This window comes from Nerophis ophidion, linkage group LG14 (assembly GCF_033978795.1).
Source record: "Nerophis ophidion isolate RoL-2023_Sa linkage group LG14, RoL_Noph_v1.0, whole genome shotgun sequence".
In the NCBI taxonomy this organism is placed as follows: Eukaryota; Metazoa; Chordata; class Actinopteri; order Syngnathiformes; family Syngnathidae; genus Nerophis; species Nerophis ophidion.
Window position 1 is genome coordinate 6789868 of NC_084624.1, and position 26141 is coordinate 6816008.

General features: G+C 39.1%; 1 protein-coding gene across 12 annotated transcripts in view; it reads left to right on the top strand.

Moving 5' to 3' along the window:
* LOC133568033 (receptor-type tyrosine-protein phosphatase S-like) overlaps positions 1-26141 on the top strand; it is a 293725-nt gene that overhangs the window by 258997 nt on the left and 8587 nt on the right. For all 12 annotated transcript variants that reach the window (XM_061919726.1, XM_061919727.1, XM_061919729.1 and 9 more), the window contains 5 exons: positions 4502-4656; positions 9127-9412; positions 11516-11694; positions 19013-19139; positions 22597-22722. In XM_061919726.1, coding sequence (XP_061775710.1) covers positions 4502-4656; positions 9127-9412; positions 11516-11694; positions 19013-19139; positions 22597-22722 — 873 coding nt within the window. The remainder of the gene's footprint in view (positions 1-4501; positions 4657-9126; positions 9413-11515; positions 11695-19012; positions 19140-22596; positions 22723-26141) is intronic.

Consider the following 26141-nt stretch of genomic DNA (forward strand, 5'->3'; position numbering starts at 1 on the left):
CCCCATACCATCACAGATGCTGGCTTTTCAACTTTGCGTCGATAACAGTCTGGATGGTTCGCGAGTCCACATTTCAAATTGTTTTGGGAAATATTCGACATCGTGTCATCCGGACCAAAGGGGAAGCGAACCATCCAGACTGTTATCGACGCAAAGTTCAAAAGCCAGCATGTGTGATGGTATGGGGGTGCATTAGTGCCCAAGGCATGGGTAACTTACACATCTGTGAAGGCACCATTGATGCTGAAAGGTACATACAGGTTTTGGAACAACATATGCTGCCATCTAAGCGCCGTCTTTTTCATGACGCCCCTGATTATTTCAGCAAGACAATGCCAAGCCACATTCAGCACGTGTTACAACAGCGTGGCTTTGTAGTAAAAGATTGCAGATACTTTTCTGGCCCACCTGCAGTCCAGACCTGTCTCCCATGGAAAATGTGTGGCGCATTATGAAGCGTAAAATACGACAGCAGAGACCCCGGACTGTTAAACGACTAAAGTTCTACATAAAACAAGAATGGGAAAGAATTCCACTTTCAAAACTTCAACAATTAGTTTCCTCAGTTCCCAAACGTTTATTGAGTGTTGTTAAAAGAAAAGGTGATGTAACACAGTGGTGAACATGCCCTTTCCCAACTACTTTGGCACATGTTGCAGCCATGAAATTCTAACTTAATTATTATTTGCAAAAAAAAAAAAGAAACTTTATGAGTTTGAACATCAAATATGTTGTCTTTGTAGCATATTCAACTGAATATGGGTTGAAAAGGATTTGCAAATCATTGTATTCTGTTTATATTTACATCTAACATAATTTCCCAACTCATATGGAAACGGGGTTTGTACTTAGATTTCCGTTTTTGCAGCGTGAGAGATGGGCCTGAAGTTGGGAAGAACAGAGGGCTGGAGGGTGGACAAAATACGTACTATTCAATAGAACCTAGTGTGCACTTCTTTCTGCAGTACAATGTGAATAGTATCCGTCTGGAGGACTTAGTGGTCAGTCCAAGGAGTCCGAGGAGATTTGACCGCTGAAGCAGTGCGTGTCTCGGCGGCCTACTTGCAGAACGCACAAACCAGGCCAACCCCGGCTTTTAAGTCCACTGTCACTTTCCAGAAAGTCATGAATCATTGCATCAGAGAGGATTGTGTTTTGATACGCTCTAATAAAATATTACGATGGACGGTACAGGAAGCAGCGCTAAGATCAACATGGATGACGCATCTGAATCCATCGTTAGCAATTAGTCATAAGTGTCCGCAGAATGATTTACCCTGAATCCAGACTGGAAGGTTTCACAGAGATTGTTAGACGCTAAGTGTTCATTTAGCTGCTCTGCAACTGTTTTTTTTCGAGGATTTTCGAGATAAAGGGAAGGTGAGACACCGGCCGGTAGTTTACCATGAGGTTAGGTCTTTTGAGCAGACAATGTTTGAATGCTAGTGCCCGAGGAAAGTGATAAGTTTATAATATTTAGCACTGATGGACCTAATGATACAAAAAGCTCCTTGATATGTTTCTCAGGAAGTGGGTCAAGTAAACATGTTGTTTGTTTTATTCCATTTACACACCGTAGCAGTTCCTCTAATGTCGTTTCGTCAAAAAGAGATGGACTATTTTGGAGGGCAGTATCGATGGGATATACTGTGTTACCAAAACCTGGTTGTAGCTGGGACGCATTGTCTTTAATCTCCTTTCTAATGACTTAACGAGCAGGATCGTTACAAAAGGCACGTTTCTCCAATCAAATAAAACAATATAATGTAATCAGAATACATTTGTAATTTTACCAAATTTATTGTTTGTTTTATTGCAAAAAATCATAAACATGGGAGTAGGGTTGTCCCTATACCAATATTTTGGTACTGTTACCAGAATGTGTTTTGGTACTTTTTGACACTTGTTGATACTTTTCTAAATAAAAGGGAGCACAAAAAATGTCATTATTTGAACAAAAAAATGTTAGTGTACATAAAACATACGTTTATTATTGCAATTTATTCCTTAAATAAAATGTAGAACATACTAGTCTTTTAGTAGTAAGTAAACAAACAAAGACTCCTAACTAGTCTGCGGACGTATGCAATAATAATAATAATAATAATAACGAATTACATTTGTAACGCAATTTACACGTGTTAAAAAACTCAAAGTGCTACAAAGTGTAAAAAAAAAAAAAAAAAAAATAGAAAGTTAGAACATTTAATTAAGAAAAAGATAGAAATGAAAACATAAAACATAAAAGCATGAAAGCAATATTATGTTGTCGACATTAACAGGGACAAACTGTAACAATGAATTATTAATCTACTTGTTCATTTACTGTTTATATCTGCTTATTTTCTGTCTGTTAAAATGTAATCATCACTTATTCCTCTCTTCTGTGATACTTAACATCAGTTTTGGATGATACCACACATTTAGTTATCGATCCGATTTCGAGTAGCTGCAGGATCATACAATAAAATATAATACCTAATAAACCAATAATAATATGGTTTAAAAAATTCTGATGTAAAGGGTAGGTGTCGCCCTGTTTTCTGTTTTAACATGTTCTATCTACACTTCTGTTCAAATGTAATAATCACTTATTCTTCTCTTTTTTGATACCACACATTAATTTTGGATGATACCACACATTTAGGTATCAATCCGATTTCAAGTAGTTGCAGGATCATACAATAAAATATAATACCTAATAAACCAATAATAATATGGTTTAAAAAATTCTGATGTAAAGGGTAGGTGTCGCCCTCTTTTCTGTTTTAACATGTTCTATCTACACTTCTGTTCAAATGTAATAATCACTTATTCTTCTCTTCTTTGATACCACACATTAATTTTGGACGACACCACATATTTAGGTATCAATCCGATTTCAAGTAGTTGAAGGATCATACAATAGAATATAATACTTAATAAACCAATAATAATATGGTTTAAAAAATTCTGATGTAAAGGGTAGGTCTCGCCCTGTTTTCTGTTTTAACATGTTATATCTACACTTCTGTTAAAATGTAATAATCACGTATTCTTCTCTTCTTTGATACCACACATTAGTTTTGAATGATACCACACATTTAGGTATCAATCCGATACCAAGTAGTTGCAGGATCATACAATAAAATGTAATACCTAATAAACCTACAATAATATGGTTAAAAAATACTGATGTAAAGGGTAGGTGTCACCCTGTTTTCTGTTTTAACATGTTCTATCCACACTTCTGTTCAAATGTAATAATCACTTATTCTTCTCTTCTCTGATACCACACATTAATTTTGAATGATACCACACATTTAGGTATTAATCCGATACCAAGTAGTTACAGAATCATACAATAAAATATAATACCTAATAAACCAATAATAATATGGTTTAAAAAATTCTGATGTAAAGGGTAGGTGTCGCCCTGTTTTCTGTTTTAACATGTTCTATCTACACTTCTGTTCAAATGTAATAATCACTTATTCTTCTCTTCTTTGATACCACACACTAATTTTGGATGATACAACACGTTTAGGTATCGATCCGATGATACCAAGTAGCTACAGGATCATGCATTGGTCATATTCAAAGTCCTCATGTGTCCAGGGACATATTTACTGACATTATAAACATAATATGAATTTCTAAAAAAGGAAAAAAAGATTTTGTGACGATAAAAAATATCGATGTAATCATAGTAGCATCATTACATGACATTTGTTTACATTCAGGAGCGCTAGCTTGCTCTTAGCAATGAGCTACTGTATCCTGTGTAGTGAAGCATGTTTAGCTATCCCTTGTCCTGCAGTGATATTGCTACTTTATTTGTCGCCACAAAAGGCCAGGATTAGTGATTTAGAACTAGCTAAGGATGGATGTAGCCGCTAGCTAGCCAGCCAGCCATGTCTCAAAGCAGCTCTTCTTGAGGGTGTTTCAGTGTTATAACTTCACCTTTATCTTTACTTTTTACACCAAAACGCGTCCGTATTCCCTTTTCTGTCTGCACACTGTGTCTGCTTGTAAGTACTCTGTGTGTGTGCACTGCCGAACGTGCTCCTCTGCTTGTAAAATTGGCAATGTCAAGACGTGACGATGCCCTGTCATGGTTGTTAAAAAATAAAAAATAATTTAAATGGCGAACCAATACTTTTCAAACAAAGTATAGTACCGTTTTTGATTCATTAGTACCACGATACTACACTAGTACCGGTACTACCTTACATGGGAGTAAATAAAGTCTAATATCTTACTGTATTATAGGCTAAATAAACAAAATTAAATGTTTTGACCTCTTATTTTTATTTGAACAATTTGTATTTTGTCGTACGATATGAAAAGTATCATATTTGATCAGATTTCTCTTCCTGGTCACATGGCCACGTGTTGCTAGGCAGATTCTGCTGAGTAGAGGAGCTGCTCTGCATTCACTAGAAAACCACCTTTTTAATCCCTCCAAACATTTACGAATACAGCATGAATGACGGACGTCTGCTTCCTGTCTTGATGCCAGAGCGGCAGCAGCGAACGGCGAGAAGTGCGGCAGTTCCAGTTCACCGCTTGGCCGGACCACGGCGTTCCAGAGTACCCCACCCCTTTCCTCAACTTCCTGCGCAGGGTCAAGACCTGCAACCCTCCGGACGCCGGTCCTATCATCGCACACTGCAGGTACAGAACCACACACCACGACCTCCGGTGATTCCGTCCTAGCGTTTCACATCCGCCATCTGCTGGTTCAAAAAAGTCACTACATTTGGACGGCTTGAAATAAAATTCATAGTTACCAGATACATTTCAATGACAGTAAAAAAAAATTTCACGGGCGATGAACTTTTGACTTTGTCCCTCGGCCCGTGCCGTAGCGGGGGGGGGGGACTTGGCTGCTACTGATGAGCCACAAGCGGGCAAAAATGGACAAAAGAAAGTCAACCTTTTGGAAATATCCGGTTCAAAGCCATAAAAAGTTGTGCCCCCGACAAGAAAATACTATTTTTCGACATAAATAGAGACGCCTGCTGCGCGCGTCGTTCATAGGTGGGTGGTGCTTCACTTCCCTGTTCAGGTGCAGTGATGACATAACATTTAGATTGTTACTGTGACTGATTCAGTAAGTAAGATGACATAAGTGATAACATAAAATTTAGATTGTTAGTTACTGATTTAGCAAGTAAGATGACATAAGTAATAACATAACATTTAGATTCTTACTGTGACTGATTCAGTAAGTAAAATGATATGAATGATAACATAACATTTAGATTGTTACTGTAACTGATTTAGTAAGATGACATAAGTGATAAAATAACATTTAGATTGTTAGTTACTGATTTAGTAAGTAAGATGACATAAGTGATAACATAACATTTAGATTGTTAGTTACTGATTTAGTAAGTAAGATGACATAAGTGATAACAGAACATATCAGTTGTTACTGTAAGTTAGATGAGGTAAGCGATAACATAACATTTAGATTGTTACTGTGACGGATTTAGTAAGTAAGATGACATAAGTGATAACATTACATTTAGATTGTTAGTTACTGATTTAGTAAGATGACATAAGTGATAACATAACATTTAGATTCTTACTGTGACTGATTCAGTAAGTAAAATGATATGAATGATAACATAACATTTAGATTGTTACTGTAACTGATTTAGTAAGATGACATAAGTGATAAAATAACATTTAGATTGTTAGTTACTGATTTAGTAAGTAAGATGACATAAGTGATAACATAACATTTAATTTGTTACTGTGATTGATTCAGTAAGTAAGATGACATAAGTGATAACATAACATTTAGATTCTTACTGTGACTGATTCAGTAAGTAAAATGACATAAGTGATAACATAACATTTAGATTGTTACTGTGACTGATTTAGTAAGATGACATAAGTGATCAAATAAAATTTTGATTGTTAGTAACTGATTTAGTAAATAAGATGACATAAGTGATAACATAACATTTAGATTGTTACTGTGACTGATTCAGTAAGTAAAATGACATAAGTGATAACATAACATTTAGATTGTTACTGTGACTGATTTAGTAAGATGACATAAGTGATGAAAAAAAATGTTGATTGTTAGTTACTGATTTAGTAAGTAAAATGACATAAGTGATAAAATAACATTTAGATTGTTAGTTACTGATTTAGTAAGTAAGATGACATAAGTGATAACATAACATTTAGATTGTTACTGTGATTGATTCAGTAAGTAAAATGACGTAAGTGATAACATAACATCTAGATTGTTAGTTACTGATTTAGTAAGTAAGAAGACATAAGTGATAACATAACATGTAGATTGTTAGTTACTGATTTAGTAAGTAAGATGACATGAGTGATAACATAACATTTAGATTGTTAGTTACTGATTCAGTATGTAAAATTACATAAGTGATAACATAACATGTAGATTGTTAGTTACTGATTTAGTAAGTAAGATGACATAAGTGATAACATAACATTTAGATTGTTATTTACTGATTAGTATGTAAAATGACATAAGTGATAACATAACATTTAGATTGTTAGTTACTGATTCAGTAAGTAAAATGACATAGGTGATAACATAACATGTAGATTGTTAGTTACTGATTTAGTAAGTAAGATGACATAAGTGATAACATAACATTTAGATTGTTAGTTACTGATTCAGTATTTTTTTTTTTTTCAAGTTTATTGTTCTTCGGTCAATGGTCAACAAAGCAAAAAAAACAGTTGTACATTCATAGATTGAAAATAAAAAGTTGTACATTCATAGATTTAAAATGATAAATGTTACAGACCGAAAGGGTTTAGGCTGAAGTTAAACACTTATTGCGCCTAACCCTATAAACAAATTCAAGTACAAAATAAACTTCCGAAAGTTATGAAAAGTCCTTTGCACAACATATTATAAATACACATTACAAACAACATGAACGTAGTTCAATTTTATACACAGTACAGGCATGTGAAATATCCCTGTGTACATATAGACCTTTGCACTAATTATATATACAATATATACAAACAATTGTACTTATATTATTATTTATATCTCATATTTAATTTTTAATTAACATTAATCATAGTATTAACTACAATGTTAATTCAAGAGTGATATATTTTTTCAAGACATTGGTCTTAAAGTGTTTTTTAAATGTGTGAGTGGAACTGGAACATTTTAAGGAATCATCCAAGCTGTTCCACAGTTGAACTCCTCTAACAGAAACACATCTACTTTTTAAGCTTGTTCTTATTTTTGCTTTCTGAGAGAAAGCTGAACCTCTGAGGTCATAGGGATTCTCTCTGGGTTTAAATCTCCCTTGTAAACACCCAGGCAGCATGTGGTTATGAGCTTTGAAAGCCACAATAGTAGTATTGAGGTCAACAAGATCGTGCAGTTTTAATGTTTTTAATTTAATGAACAGAGCATTGGTATGATCATGATAATTCACATAAGTTACAATTCTAATCGCTTTCTTTTGAAGTAAAAATATAGAGTTGATGTTTGATTTGTAATTGTTTCCCCAGATTTCAACACAATAGTTAAGATATGGGAGTATGAAAGAATTATATAACATGATAAGAGCCTTTTGATTCACAGAGTTTTTGATTTTATGTAACATAACAATATTTTTTGCCATCTTTGTCTTAAGTATATTTATGTACAGTTTCCAATTTAATTTATCATCTATATAGATTCCCAAAAAAATTTATTGAATACACCCTTTCTATCTCCATGTCATCAATTCTTATATGACGCTGTATGTTATTTTTCCTATTTCCAAAAATTATATATTTAGTTTTATTTAGGTTGATTGATAGTTTATTGGCATCAAACCATTGCTTTAGTATGTGGAGTTCGATCTCTACAGTCTCTAGGAGTTGGTCAAGGTCTTGCCCAGAACAGTACAGACTTCTATCATCAGCAAAAAGAATGCAGTTGAGTTTTTTAAGTATTTTGGAAATATCATTAATATACAGTAAAAACAATTTTGGCCCCAGTACAGAACCTTGGGGTACTCCATGTGTTATGATCTTTTTGTCTGAATCTACATTGTTCATATACACATACTGCTCTCTGCCACCAAGATAACTTTTCAACCAATCTTGAGCAAGACCTCTGACACCATACCTCTGCATTTTGTTTAAAAGTAATGTGTGATCAATGGTGTCAAAGGCCTTGCTCAGATCAATAAAAACACCAACAGCAAACTCCCTCTTATCAATTGCAGTGGTTACCTCCTCAACTAGTTCCATCACTGCCATGGAAGTGGACCTGTTAGATCGAAAACCGTATTGGTGTTCACTTAGCAAGTGATGCTTATCAATAAAACTGTCAAGTCTTGACACAAATAATTTTTCAAGGACTTTTGAAAATTGTGAGAGTAAAGAAGTAGGCCTATAGTTTGTGAACTGATGCTTATCTCCACTTTTGAAGATGGGAATGACTTTTGCCGTTTTCATTTTCTTAAAATTTAAAATGACATAAGCGATAACATAACATTTAGATTGTTAGTTACTGATTCAGTATGTAAAATGACATAAGTGATAACATAACATGTAGATTGTTAGTTACTGATTTAGTAAGTAAGATGACATAAGTGATAACATAACATTTAGATTGTTAGTTACTGATTCAGTATGTAAAATGACATAAGTGATAACATAACATGTAGATTGTTAGTTACTGATTTAGTAAGTAAAATGACATAAGTGATAACAACATTTAGATTGTTACTGTGACTGATTCAGTAAGTAAGATGATATAAGTGATAACATAACATTTAGATTATTACTGTATATAAGATGACACAAGTGATAACAACATTTAGATTGTTACTGTAACTGATTTGATAAGTAAGATGACATAAAAGCTCAACAGAAATGACGGCCGGCAGGAAGTCGAAAGGAAACTTTCTCAAACCAATCACTCATGTTTCCGGGTTCAAAACCCATTGAGACATCCAGGGCAGGTCGGGCTTCTTAAAGGGACACACACTTCGACACTTATGCAAATTTAAGGCACTAATCCGACTTTTCTATCCTGGGAGGACTCCCCGCCATTTCGGCCTTCATCCTACACACTTTAAAAAATTCTCATCTTTTTTTTTAAATTGTCTTAAATGTCTTGCACATCAGCGCCGGCGTAGGCCGCACCGGCTGCTTCATCGTCATCGACGCCATGTTGGAGCGCATCCGCCACGAGCGCAGTGCCGACATCTACGGCCACGTCACCCTGATGCGCTCGCAGAGGAACTACATGGTGCAGACCGAGGACCAGTACAGCTTCATCCACGAGGCGCTGCTGGAGGCCGTGGCCTGCGGGAACACCGAGGTGGCGGCCCGGAGTCTCTACTCCTACATGCAGAAGCTGGCCAAGGTGGAGAACGGAGAGCACGTCACCGGCATGGAGCTGGAGTTTAAGGTACTGATGGAAATACGGCCATAACCTTTCGAGTCACTTTAGGATTGTAGAGGTTGCCCTCTAGGTCGCTCTCTCTGGCTCCCACTCCTACTCCAACAACCTGTATCAACCCGGCTGCTGCTAATGAAGGTGACGGGTGATTAGATAACAAGGCCCACCTGGGCCATCTACTCACCTGTCGCTGTCTTCGAGGTCGGTCCTTGCAGGCCACGCCCCCCTCCACAAAGATCAAGTAAATGACAAACAAAATAACAAATAGCGAAATAATGAAATAACAACTAAATAGGGGTCCACAAAATAATTGATGTTTTGATCTGAATCACAATTCAAATTCGTTCTGATTCTAAAAACTAAAAAAAAAAACATCATTATTTTTAGTTTCTAATGCAGCTATTCGGCCATGCTATGGCTATGAATAGCGTCAATAGTTTCAGTTTCTTCTTCAATACTTTCATACTCCAGCCATCTGTTTCAATACATGCGTAATCTGTTGAATCGCTGAAATCCGAGCTAATGTCGCTATATCTTGCTGTGGTATTCCCATTGTTTGTTTACATTGGCAGCACTGTATGACGTCACAGGGAAATGGATAGTGGTTTCGAAGATAGCGAAAATAAGGCACTTTAAAGCTTTATTTAGGGATATTCCGAGACCGGTAACATTTTGAAAAAAAACTTCAAAAAATAAAACAAGCCACTGGGAACTGATTTGTATTGTTTTTAACCCTTTTGAAATTGTGATAATGTTCCCCTTTAAGGTTTACATCCTTTTTATCATTTTTGAAACCGATACCGATCATTTCCGTTGTTACATTTTAAAGCATTTATCGGCCGATAATATCGGTTGCCCGATATTATCGGACATCTCTAAATATTACTCCTTTAATGCGCCTTATAATCCGGTGCGCCTTATATATGAAAAAATATTTTAAAAAATTAGATAGTTCATCGGTAGTAAAATTTTGAAAAAAACTTCCAAAAATACAACAAGCTACTGGGAACTGATTTTTATTGTTTTTAACCCTTTTGAAATTGTGATAATGTTCCCCTTCAAGGTTTACGTCCTTTTAAAAAGTCATACATTATCATTTTTGAAACCGATACCGATCATTTCCGTTGTTACATTTTAAAGCATTTATCGGCCGATAATATCGGTTGCCCGATATTATCGGACATCTCTAAATATGACTCCTTTAATGCGCCTTATAATCCGGTGCGCCTTATATATGAACAAATATTTTTAAAAATTAGATAGTTCATCGGTAGTAAAATTTTGAAAAAAACTTCCAAAAATACAACAAGCTACTGGGAACTGATTTTTATTGTTTTTAACCCTTTTGAAATTGTGATAATGTTCCCCTTCAAGGTTTACGTCCTTTTAAAAAGTCATACATTATCATTTTTGAAACCGATACCGATCATTTCCGTTGTTACATTTTAAAGCATTTATCGGCCGATAATATCGGTTGCCCGATATTATCGGACATCTCTAAATATGACTCCTTTAATGCGCCTTATAATCCGGTGCGCCTTATATATGAAAAAATATTTTTAAAAATTAGATAGTTCATCGGTAGTAAAATTTTTAAAAAAACTTCGAAAAATACAACAAGCCACTGGGAACTGATTTTTATTGTTTTTAACCCTTTTGAAATTGTAATAATGTTCCCCTTTACGGTTTACGTCCTTTTAAAAAGTCATACATTATCATTTTTTAAACCGATACCGATCATTTCCGTTGTTACATTTTAAAGCATTTATCGGCCGATGCCCGATATTATCGGACATCTCTAAATATTACTCCTTTAATGCGCCTTATAATCCGGTGCACCTTATATATAAAAAAATATTTAAAAAATTAGATAGTTCATCGGTAGTGCGTCTTATAATTTGGTGCGCCCTATGTACGGAATTTACGGTAACTTAATAGGACAACCTTGTTCCGATAACATTGTCTTTATTCCAATAACTAATGATTTAAGTAGTGTCTTTGCGACTTTTTTTGATGATATTGTGGATACTTGACAAGTCCAGGGTGGGAGTGCAGTGAAGGGGAGCATATTATTCCAGATTTAATTCCTGCCTGCATGTCCTCCACACGCAGCGACTGGCCAACACCAAAGCCCACACGTCCCGCTTCGTCACCGCCAACCTGCCCTGCAACAAATTCAAGAACCGGCTCGTCAACATAATGCCATACGAGACCACCCGCGTCTGCCTCCAGCCCATCCGAGGCCTGGAGGGCTCGGACTACATCAACGCCAGCTACATCGACGGCTACAGGTACGTTTACTTCGGGAGTGGGGGGGGAGGCGACACACTAATAGGACCTGGCCGCTTGTCGTCCTGCTTATCATTTTGACGAGCGAACGGATCGGAGAGGTTTGCGCCTGTCACGTCGCATCAGCTTCAGCCCGGGCGTGCGCTCGCCCTGTCTCGCCGCACGCCGCCGTCCGTGTCATGAGATGCCAGGTAAAGATGATTCAGACTGCTTGTGCGCGCACTTTATGACTCTTTACTTCTTGAACACGCCACCAAGTGAGGACGACCTTCAAACGCACAACATATTGTAGGATCTACAAAAGCAGTGAAGTTGTAAATGCTAAAATTTTTTGCTAATAATCATGAACTTACAATTTAATGGAAGCAATTTTTACCAGTGTGTTACGTGGCATCTTCTTTTAAAGGGGAACATTATCACCAAACCTATGCAAGCGTCAATATATACCTTGATGTTGCAGAAAAAAGACCATGCCTCATCGGTCTGTTGTCGGAGGGTGTAACAACACTAACAGGGAGGGATTCAAGTTGCATCGCTGGCAAGAACTCTCCCCCGCCAGACCCCAGAAAAATGACCATGTATTTTTTTTTACCGATTTCCGAACTCTAAATGGGTGAATTTTGGCAAATTAAACGCCTTTCTGTTTATCGGTCTTTTAGCGATGACGTCAGAACGTGACGTCACCGAGGTAACACAACCGCCATATTCATTTTCACATTACAAACACCGGGTCTCAGCTCTGTTATTTTCCGTTTTTTCGACTATTTTTTTGGAACCTCGGAGACATCATGCCTCGTCGGTGTGTTGTCGGAGGGTGTAACAACACAAACAGGGAGGGATTCAAGTTGCACCGCTGGCAAGAAATCTGTCGCCAGACCCCAGAAAAATGACCATGTATTTTTTTTTACCGATTTCCGAACTCTAAATGGGTGAATTTTGGCAAATTAAACGCCTTTCTGTTTATCGGTCTTTTAGCGATGACGTCAGAACGTGACGTCACCGAGGTAACACAACCGCCATATTCATTTTCACATTACAAACACCGGGTCTCAGCTCTGTTATTTTCCGTTTTTTCGACTATTTTTCAGAACCTTGGAGACATCATGCCTCGTCGGTGTGTTGAGGGAGGGTGTAACAACACTAACAGGGAGGGATTCAAGTTGCACCGCTGGCAAGAAATCTCACGCCAGACCCCAGAAAAATGACCATGTATTTTTTTTACCGATTTCCGAACTCTAAATGGGTGAATTTTGGCGAATTAAACGCCTTTCTGTTTATCAGTCTTTTAGCGACGACGTCAGAACGTGACGTCACCGAGGTAACACACCCGCCATATTCATTTTCACATTACAAACACCGGGTCTCAGCTCTGTTATTTTCCGTTTTTTCGACTATTTTTTGGAACCTTGGAGACATCATGCCTCGTCGGTGTGTTGTCGGAGGCTGTAACAACACTAACAGGGAGGGATTCAAGTTGCACCGCTGGCAAGAAATCTTCCGCCAGACCCCAGAAAAATGACCATGTATTTTTTTTTTACCGATTTCCGAACTCTAAATGGGTGAATTTTGGCAAATTAAACGCCTTTCTGTTTATCGGTCTTTTAGCGATGACGTCAGAACGTGACGTCACCGAGGTAACACACCCGCCAAATTCATTTTCACATTACAAACACCGGGTCTCAGATCTGTTATTTTCCGTTTTTTCGACTATTTTTTTGGAACCTCGGAGACATCATGCCTCGTCGGTGTGTTGTCGGAGGGTGTAACAACACAAACGGAGGGATTCAAGTTGCACCGCTGGCAAGAAATCTGTCGCCAGACCCCAGAAAAATGACCATGTATTTTTTTTACCGATTTCCGAACTCTAAATGGATGAATTTTGGCAAATTAAACGCCTTTCTGTTTATCGGTCTTTTAGCGATGACGTCAGAACGTGACGTCACCGAGTTAACACACCCGCCATATTCATTTTCACATTACAAACACCGGGTCTCAGCTCTGTTATTTTCCGTTTTTTCGACTACTTTTCAGAACCTTGGAGACATCATGCCTCGTCGGTGTGTTGAGGGAGGGTGTAACAACACTAACAGGGAGGGATTCAAGTTGCACCGCTGGCAAGAAATCTCACGCCAGACCCCAGAAAAATGACCATGTATTTTTTTTACCGATTTCCGAACTCTAAATGGGTGAATTTTGGCGAATTAAACGCCTTTCTGTTTATCAGTCTTTTAGCGACGACGTCAGAACGTGACGTCACCGAGGTAACACACCCGCCATATTCATTTTCACATTACAAACACTGGGTCTCAGCTCTGTTATTTTCCGTTTTTTCGACTATTTTTTGGAACCTTGGAGACATCATGCCTCGTCGGTGTGTTGTCGGAGGCTGTAACAACACTAACAGGGAGGGATTCAAGTTGCACCGCTGGCAAGAAATCTTCCGCCAGACCCCAGAAAAATGACCATGTATTTTTTTTTTACCGATTTCCGAACTCTAAATGGGTGAATTTTGGCAAATTAAACGCCTTTCTGTTTATCGGTCTTTTAGCGATGACGTCAGAACGTGACGTCACCGAGGTAACACACCCGCCAAATTAATTTTCACATTACAAACACCGGGTCTCAGATCTGTTATTTTCTGTTTTTTCGACTATTTTTTGGAACCTCGGAGACATCATGCCTCATCGGTGTGTTGTCGGAGGGTGTAACAACACAAACAGGGATGGATTCAAGTTGCACCGCTGGCAAGAAATCTACCGCCAGACCCCAGAAATATGACCATGTATTTTTTTTTAACGATTTCCGAACTCTAAATGGTTGAATTTTGGCAAACTAAACGCCTTTCTGTTAATCGGTCTTTTAGCGATGACGTCAGAACGTGATGTCACCGAGGTAACACACCCGCCATTTTCATTTTCACATTACAAACACCGGGTCTCAGCTCTGTTATTTTCCGTTTTTTCGACTATTTTTTGGAACCTCGGAGACATCATGCCTCGTCGGTGTGTTGTCGGAGGGTGTAACAACACAAACGGAGGGATTCAAGTTGCACCGCTGGCAAGAAATCTGTCGCCAGACCCCAGAAAAATGACCATGTATTTTTTTTACCGATTTCCGTACTCTAAATGGGTGAATTTTGGCAAATTAAACGCCTTTCTGTTTATCGGTCTTTTAGCGATGACGTCAGAACGTGACGTCACCGAGGTAACACACCCGCCATATTCATTTTCACATTACAAACACTGGGTCTCAGCTCTGTTATTTTCCGTTTTTTCGACTATTTTTCAGAACCTTGGAGACATCATGCCTCGTCGGTGTGTTGAGGGAGGCTGTAACAACACTAACAGGGAGGGATTCAAGTTGCACCGCTGGCAAGAAATCTCACGCTAGACCCCAGAAAAATGACCATGTATTTTTTTTACCAATTTCCGAACTCTAAATGGGTGAATTTTGGCGAATTAAACGCCTTTCTGTTTATCAGTCTTTTAGCGACGACGTCAGAACGTGACGTCACCGAGGTATCACACCCGCCATATTCATTTTCACATTACAAACACCGGGTCTCAGATCTGTTATTTTCCGTTTTTTCGACTATTTTTTGGAACCCTGGAGACATCATGCCTCGTCGGTGTGTTGTCGGAGGGTGTAACAACACTAACAGGGAGGGATTCAAGTTGCACCGCTGGCAAGAAATCTTACGCCAGACCCCAGAAAAATGACCATGTATTTTTTTTACCGATTTCCGAACTCTAAATGGGTGAATTTTGGCAAATTAAACGCCTTTCTGTTTATCGGTCTTTTAGCGATGACGTCAGAACGTGACGTCACCGAGGTAACACACCCGCCATATTCATTTTCACATTATAAACACCGGGTCTCAGCTCTGTTATTTTCCATTTTTTTGACTATTTTTTTGGAACCTTGGAGACATCATGCCTAGTCGGTGTGTTGTCGGAGGGTGTAACAACACAAACAGAGAGGGATTCAAGTTGCACCACTGGCAAGAAATCTCTCGCCAGACCCCAGAAAAATGACCATGTATTTTTTCAACCGATTTCCGAACTCTAAATGGGTGAATTTTGGCAAATTAAACGCCTTTCTGTTTATCGGTCTTTTAGCGATGTCAGAACGTGACGTCACCGAGGTAACACACCCGCCATTTTCATTTTCACATTACAAACACCGTGTCTCAGCTCTGTTATTTTCCGGTTTTTCTACTATTTTTTGGAACCTTGGAGACATCATGCCTCGTCGGTGTGTTGTCGGAGGGTGTAACAACACTAACAGGGAGGGATTCAAGTTGCACCACTGGCAAGAAATCTGCCGCCAGACCCCCATTGAATGTGCCAGAGTGTCTTCACATTTGACCGGCGATGCTAAGACAGACATGGCACAGAGATGTATGGATAACCTGCAGATGCATTTGCAACCATTAAGTCAACGAAATCACTAAGGTGAGTTTTGTTGATGTTGTTGACTTATGTGCTAATCAGACATATTTGGTCACGGCATGACTGCCAGCTAATCGAAGCTAACATGCTACCCTAATCGATGCTAACATGCTATTTACGCTAGCTGTATGTACATTTGAAACTAGATACCCACATTTAATGCGAAACAAACACTTACCAATCGACGGATTTAAGTTGCTCCGGTGTCACAAGATGCGAAAGTCCTGATCGTTTGGTCCGCACATTTTACCGGCGATGCTAATAAGGCAGCCATGCTATAGGCCTCTTCATTAGGTACACCCACGCTATGGCCTAATAGCGTCAATAGCTATTCGCTCAATAGCTTCAATTTCTTCTTCAATCCGACCATCTGTTTCAATACATGCGTAATCTGTTGAATCGCTTAAGCCGCTGAAATCCGAGTCTGATTCCGAGCTAATGTCGCTATATCTTGCTGTGGTAACCGCCATGTTGTTTGTATTGGCAGCACTGCATGACGTCACAGGGAAATGGATAGTGGTTTCGAAGATAGCGAAAATAAGGCACTTTAAAGCTTTATTTAGGGATATTCCGGGACCGGTAAAATTTTGAAAAAAACTTCAAAAAATACAACAAGCCACTGGGAACTGATTTTTATTGTTTTCAACCCTTTTGAAATTGTGATAATGTTCCCCTTTAAAAACACTCAGTAAAGGTTTGGGAACTGATGAGACACATTTTTGAAGTGGAATTCTTTCCCATTCTTGTTTAAGTTGTTTTACAGTCTCCCTTCTCATATTTTAGCCTTCATATTTTCAATGAGAGACGGGTCTGGACTACAGCCAGGCCTGTCTAGTACCTGCGCTCTTTTATGACAAAGCCACGCTGTTGTTACACGTGGCTTGGCATCGTCTTGCTGAAATAAGCAGGGGCGTCCATGATAACCTTGCTGGGATCGCTCCAAAAGCTGTATGTACCTTCCAGCATTAATGGTGCCTTCACAGATGTGTAAGTTACCCATGCCTTGGGCACTAATGCACCCCCATACTGCCCCTTTGCGCCTAGAACAGTCTGCTGGTTCTTTTGCTTTTTGGTCCACAGTTTCCAAAAACAATTCTAAACATGGACTTGTCAGACCACAGAACACTTTTCCACTTTGCATCAGTCCATCTTAGTTGAGCTCGGGCCCGGTGAGGCCGGCGGCGTTTCTGGGTGTTGTTGATAAATGGCTTTGGCTTTGCATAGTGGAGTTTTAACTTGCACTTTACAGATGTAGCGACCAACTGTAGTTACTGGCAGTGGTTTTCTGAAGTGTTCCTGAGCCCTTGTGGTGATATCCTTTACACACTGTCTGTTTTTGCTACAGTTCGCCTGAAAGATCGACGGTCACGAGCATTCAATGTCGGTTTTCTGCCTTGCCGCTTACGTGCAGGGATTTTTTTCTAGATTCTCTGATCGTAATGGACACGCTGGTCAAGCAGCTTGAGCGTAGCATTAAAAGAAGTGAGAGTGAGTGTAGAGTTTGAGTAGAAAATGTGGTTATGGCTGTTCTATTTTTGGCCCCTTCCGGTCGTTCAAATAGAGAGATAGGTAATAGAGTCCCGAAAGAAGGGTTTAATAAAGATAATAAAGTCAGGGAAGAAACAAAAGTGCGTCGAAGGAAACAACTCTTAAAAATATCACTTTCAACCATGCCCGTGTCTACAGAGATAACTTTGTAAAAAATGTTGTTTGAACATTTGATTTTTGTGAGAAACTTTCCGTTATTTTCTACTATGTCAGTAGTTTTTGAGAGCAGAACTAAAGGTAAATAAATGACAATAGATCACATTAGTTTGTGTTCTTTTGTGGTTGCTATGTCTAAAATTAACTAGAATACCTTTTTGTGCAAATAAACTAACTCATGTTAAGTCAATCAGTCAGTTTATTTATATAGCCCAAAATCAAAAGTGTCTCAAAGGGCTGCATAAGCCACAACAACATCCGCGGTACAGCGCCCACATAAGGGCAAGGAAAAACTCACCCCTTTGGGACGTCGATGTGAATGACTATGTCCACTTATGTGGACACTTATACTGCCATCTGGTGGTGGCAGAAGTGTATAACATGCAATGGAATTTGGGGGGAAAAAAGTGTAAACATAAGAATGTCAGGAAACATGAAGTACACGTTTGTGTACTTATGGACTAAGTACATCATATCAAAAGATGATTCTTAGTTTTTATTCGAACTAGGGTCCAATAAGCCCAAATAACAAAGAGGAATAATTAAAAGCATGTAAACAAACAACTTGGGTCTTAAGAGGTTAATGTATTCATTTGTGCCTCAAATCTTTTCTTCTGTAAATACTGACAGTGTCAAGTGAAGGGATGATGAATGGTGGAAATATTTAATCAAATATATATTTTAAAACAGTGTATGAATCCATTTCGTCCAATGTTAAATATTTTTTAACGATCTCCTAAATATTTGCCTCTAAACTTTTCAAAAATAGGCTCAAAACTGCTGTGGCTCAGGTACATAAAGAGTAATTGGGGTATGAACCCTCACCCTAAATCTGAGGTAGTCAGAGAGGTGTTTCCCAGGTGGTATTTGGTGAAAGGAAATTGAGAAGCACTGATCTGGAACATAAGTTTTGCTAAAAAAAATGGCTGGGGAGAGGAAAGTCTGGGCTTCTCTGCTTAGGCTGCTGCCCCCGCGACCCCACCTCAGATAAGCGGAAGATGATGGATGGATGGATGGATGAAGTTGTATTTTTTTTACAAAATGTAGCTAAAAAGTTACCCACGGCCGTGTGTGTGTGTGTGTGTGTGTGTGTGTGTGTGTGTGTGTGTGTGTGTGTGTGTGTGTGTGTGTGTGTGTGTGTGTGTGTGTGTGCGTGTGTGTGCAGGCAGCAGAAAGGCTACATCGCCACCCAGGGGCCGCTGGCTGAAACCACAGAGGACTTCTGGAGGATGCTGTGGGAGCACAACTCTACCATCGTGGTCATGCTGACGAAACTCAGAGAGATGGGCCGGGTGAGCACACATCATGCTCACGCACACACACACACACACACACACAATACACATCACGTTCACACACACATATTACACATCATGCTCATACACACAATACACATCATGCTCATACACACAATACACATCACGTTCACACACACAATACACATCACGTTCACACACACAATACACATCACGTTCACACACACACATTACACTTCATGTTCACACACACAATACACATCACGTTCACACACACACATTACACTTCATGTGCACACACACAATACACATCACGTTCACACACACAATACACATCCCGTTCACACACACACATTACACATCCCGTTCACACACACACATTACACATCATGTTCACACACACAATACACATCATGCTCACACACACACAATACACGTCATGCTCACACACACACACACAATACACATCATGCTCATACACACAATACACATCATGTTCACACACACAATACACATCACGTTCACACACACAAACAATACACATCATGTTCACACACACAATACACATCATGCTCATACACACAATACACATGTTCACACACACAATACACATCACGTTCACACACACATTACACTTCATGTTCACACACACAATACACATCACGTTCACACACACAATACACATCACGTTCACACACACACATTACACTTCATGTTCACACACACAATACACATCACGTTCACACACACACATTACACTTCATGTGCACACACACAATACACATCACGTTCACACACACAATACACATCCCGTTCACACACACACATTACACATCCCGTTCACACACACACATTACACATCATGTTCACACACACAATACACATCATGCTCACACACACACAATACACGTCATGCTCACACACACACACACAATACACATCATGCTCATACACACAATACACATCATGTTCACACACACAATACACATCACGTTCACACACACAAACAATACACATCATGTTCACACACACAATACACATCATGCTCATACACACAATACACATGTTCACACACACAATACACATCACGTTCACACACACAATACACATCACGTTCACACACACATTACACTTCATGTTCACACACACAATACACATCACGTTCACACACACAATACACATCACGTTCACACACACACATTACACTTCATGTGCACACACACAATACACATCACGTTCACACACACAATACACATCCCGTTCACACACACACATTACACTTCATGTGCACACACACAATACACATCACGTTCACACACACAATACACATCCCGTTCACACACACACACATTACACATCATGTTCACACACACAATACACATCATGCTCATACACACAATACACATCATGTTCACACACACAATCCACATCATGCTCACACACACACAATACACGTCATGCTCACACACACACAATACACATCATGCTCATACACACAATACACATCATGTTCACACACACAATACACATCACGTTCGCACACACACACAATACACATCATGCTCATACACACAATACATATGCTCACACACACAATACACATCATGCTCACAAAAACAATACACGTCATGTTCACACACAATACACATCATGTTCTGACACACTATACACATCATGCTCATACACACAATACACATCATGCTCATACACACAATACACATCATATTCACACACACAATACACATCACGTTCACACACACACATATTACACATGTTCACACACAATACACATCATGTTCAGACACACAATACACATCATGCTCATACACACAATACACATCATGCTCATACACACAATACACATCATGTTCACACACACAATACACATCATGCTCATACACACAATACACATCATGCTCATACACACAATACACATCACGTTCACACACACACATATTACAAATGTTCACACACAATACACATCATGTTCAGACACACAATACACATCATGCTCATACACACAATACACATCATGTTTACACACACAATACACATGTTCACACACACAATACACGTCATGCTCACACACACAATACACATCACGTTCACACACACACAATACACATCACGTTCACACACACAATACACATCACGTTCACACACACACACACAATACACATCATGTTCACACACACAATACACATCACGTTCACACACACACACATATTACTCATCACGTTCACACACACAATACACTTCATGCTCACACACACACACATAATACACGTCATGTTCACACACAATACACATCATGTTCAGACACACAATACATATGTTCACAGTCACAATACACATCATGCTCACACACAATACACATGTTCACACACACAATACACATCATGCTCACACACACACAATACACGTCATGCTCCCACACACACAATACACATCATGTTCAGAAACACAATACACTATCATGCTCACACACAATACACATTTTCACACACACAATACACATCATGCTCACACACACACAATACACGTCATTCTCACACAAACAATACACATCATGCTCACACACACAATACACATCATGCTCACACACACAATACATGTCATGTTCACACACACACAATACACATCATGCTCACACACACAATACACATCATGTTGACACATACACAATACTTGTCATGTTCACACACACAATACACATCATGCTCACACACACACTATACACATCATGTTCACACACACGCAATACACATCATGCTCACACACACAATACACATCATGTTCTCAAACACACACTCAATACACGTCATGCTCTCACACACACACACACACACACACACACACACACACACACATCATGCTCATACACACAATACACATCATGTTCACACACACAATACACATCACATTCACACTCAAATTATACACATCATGTTCACACACATAATACAATATGGACTATATATATATATATATATATATATATATATATATATATATATATATACATATATTTGTGTGTGTGCAATTTAAAAAAAAGAAAAAAACACATTGTCATTGTGTGTGTAGAATTTTTAGGATATAAAATTATTTATTCCATTTTGGAGAAAGGCTGTAATTTAAAAAAAAATGTGGGAAAGAAAAGTTAAGCGCTCTCAATATATTCACATTGTTTCACTTGTCCACATTTTGTGTTACAACCTTTTTCCAAAATGGAATAATTGTCCTCAAAATTCTACACACAATACTGTTTTTGCAATAAATAAAAAAATTGTGTGTAAATCTTTTAGGATATAAAATACTATCTCATTTTTTATTTTGATTGCAAAATGTTTATTTTTTGGATTGTAGTTTTGAAAAGAAAGGTCTGCAAACTATAATCGTCATAATAAACCCACTGTTAAATATACTGTAGCTAAACATGGCGTTGAAGCAAAGACCAAATGGTAACAAAAGTGCTTTTGCTGTGGCGTTTCAGGAGAAGTGTCACCAGTACTGGCCAGCCGAGCGCTCGGCCAGGTACCAGTACTTTGTGGTGGACCCCATGGCCGAGTACAACATGCCCCAGTACATCCTGCGCGAGTTCAAAGTCACAGATGCCAGGGTGCGTTCCTCATTCTTTCCATGTTCTGCATCCGAAGGGCAGTGTTGACATCACCTGGACTGTGTTCCCAATCTGTCAGCGCCGTCACGCCTCGCCCTCCTGTCCACCTGCGCCGTGTCGCCTCCTTTCTGTGTGGGGGGGGAGGGCTGTCTGACAGCGTTTGTGTGTGTGACAACGTTTGTGTGTGTGACAACGTTTGTGTGTGGAGGGGTGTGTGACAGCATGTGTGTGTGACAGCGTGTGTGTGTGTGTGTGTGTGAGAGACAGCGTGTGTGTGTGACAGCGTTTGTATGTGAAGGGGTGTGTGACAGCGTGTGTGTGTGACAGCGTTTATGTGTGAAGGGATGTGTGACAGCGTTTGTGTGTGACAACGTTTGTGTGTGAAGGGGTGTGTGACAGCGTCTGTGTGTGACAGCGTCTGTGTGTCACAGCGTTTGTGTGTGAAGGGATGTGTGACAGCATGTGTGTGTGACAGCGTGTGTGTGTGTGTGAAGGGGTGTGTGACAGCGTGTGTGTGTGTGTGTGTGTGTGTGTGTGTGTGTGTGTGTGTGTGTGTGTGTGTGTGACAGTGTTTGTGTGTCAAGGGATGTGTGACAGCATTTGTGTGTGAAGGGATGTGTGACAGCGTGTGTGTGTGGAGGGGTGTGTGACAGCGTGTGTGTGTGACAGCGTTTGTGTGTGAAGGGATGTGTGACAGCGTTTGTGTGTGACAGCGTGTGTGTGTGGAGGGGTGTGTGACAGCGTGTGTGTGTGACAGCGTGTGTGTGTGGAGGGGGTGTGTGACAGCGTGTGTGTGTGTGTGTGACAAAGTTTGTGTGTGCAGGGTGTGTGACAAAGTTTGTGTGTGAAGGGGTGTGTGACAGCATGTGTGTGCGTGCATGTGTGTATGCGTGCATGTGTGTATGTGCGCGTGTGTGTGTGTGCATGTGTAAGTGCGTGCATGTGTGTATGCGTGCATGTGTGTATGTGCGCGTGTGTGTGTGTGCATTTGTATGTGCGTGCATGTGTGTGTGTGTGCGTGTGTATGTCTGTGCTTGCATGCGTGTGTGTGTGTGTGTGCGTGTGTATGTCTATGCGTGCGTGCATGCGTGTGTGTGTGTATGTCTGTGCGTGCATGCGTGTGTGTGTGTGTGTGCGTGTGTATGTCTATGCGTGCGTGCATGCGTGTGTGTGTGTATGTCTGTGCATGCATGCGTGCATGTGTGTATGTGCGCATGTGTGTGTTTGTATGTCTGTGCGTGCATGCGTGTGTGTGTGTGTGTGTGTGTGCGTGCATGTGTATGTGCGTGCGTGTGTATGTCTGTGCGTGCATGCGTGTGTGCGTGCGTGCGTGCGCCATCATAGATCATTCCAGTTAAGGCAGACGCCACATTGTATTGATCTCCATTAGAGGGAGTCAGCAAGGCTGAGCGGGGGACAAAACATGTAATATTCTCCAGAGTGGCGGACAATAGTTACAGCGGGAAGTTAACTAGCGCCGCTGATCCAGGGTCAGATAACTGTAATCATTTGACCTGTGAGTGCCACACCATACACTTAAAGGTATGTTCTAGAAGACGCTGCTGATAAATGATACTAAACTACACGACTTTTCATGTTGAAGGGCCAGATTTACTCCGACTGAAGCATCTGACACTAAATGTGCAATATGTCAAGTAGCGTGTGCTATTATGAGTGGGGGAGTGTGATCTACCAAGACTGTATGCAATTAAAAACAGGTGCAGCCTTATTTCAATGAGGATTTTGCGTGTACTAACTCGGGTTGTCCTGATACTACTTGGTATCGGATTGATACCTAAATGTGCGGTATCACCCAAAACTAATGTGTGGTATCAAAGAAAAGAAGAATAAGGGATTATTATATTTTAACAGAAGTGTAGATAGAACATGTTTGAACAGAAAACAGGGCGACACCTACCCTTTACATCAGTATTTCTTAACCACATTATTATTGTTTTATTAGGTATCATATTTTATTGTATGATTCTGCAACTACTTGGTATTATTTCGATAACCTAATGTGTGGTATCATCCAAAAGTAATGTAAAGTATCAAAGAAGAGAAAAATAAGTGATTATTACATTTTAACAGAAGTGTAGATAGAACATGTTAAAACAGAAAACAGGGCGACACCTACCCTTTACATCAGTATTTCTTAACCACATTATTATTGTTTTATTAGGTATCATATTTCATTGTATGATTCTGCAACTACTTGGTATTATTTCAATAACCTAATGTGTGGTATCATCCAAAACTAATGTAAAGTATCAAAGAAGAGAAGAATAAGTGATTATTACATTTTTAACAGAAGTGTAGATAGAACATGTTCGAACAGAAAACAGGGCGACACCTACCCTTTACATCGGTATTTCTTAACCACATTATTATTGTTTTATTCGGTATCATATTTTATTGTATGATTCTGCAACTACTTGGTATTATTTCGATAACCTAATGTGTGGTATCATCCAAAACTAATGTGTGGTATCAAAGAAGAGAAGAATAAGTTATTATTACATTTGAACAGAAGTGTAGATAGAACATGTTAAAACAGAAAACAGGGCGACACCTACCCTTTACATCAGTATTTTTTAACCACATTATTATTATGTTAAAACAGAAAATAAGCAGATATTAACAGTAAATGAACAAGTGGATTAATATTCCATTTTTTTTACAGTCTGACCCTCATAATGTGTATTAAATAATAGGTGTATAAATGACACAATATGTTACTTCAGACTAATTATGAGTCTTTGTTTGTTTACTTACTACTAAAAGACAAGTTGTCTAGTATGTTCAACATTTTATTGAAGGACTAAATGACAATAATAAACATATGTTTCATGTGTAGTGGAAAATGTCTGTCCTAGGGTTGCCTCTAAACTGATTGCATTGGGAGGGACACGACATAAGAGGACAAGTCACATTGACCAAGTGCTAGTTCTGTTGTGGGGTGATAGTTGAACATTGGACACTTACATGGGTTGTTGTACTACAATCAGGTCATCAGGGAGCGTATAAATAAGAAGGGAAGACCAAGCCTGATGTGCGCTCTTTCTTAATTCCTCATCTTTCGTCTCAGGAGACACTGTCTGTAATCATATCGATTCAATCCAACTTTGTACCATCTGATCATGAGTAAATAAACTCCTGTTACAAATTCTCTATTGTTCCTGTTTAAGATTTGAACTTTTCCACCACACAAAATTGGCGTCACGAACAGGATGACTCTTCTACTACACATGTACACTAACATGTCTTGTTCTAATAAAAGACAATAATGACATTTTTTGTGGAAAACTATAAAAACGTGATGTTAAATATAGACACCTGGTACTCTCTGCAGATGAAAAATGTAAAAAAACCATCACAGGTCAGAGTCTGACAAAGGTAGTTTTTACTTCCATGACCAG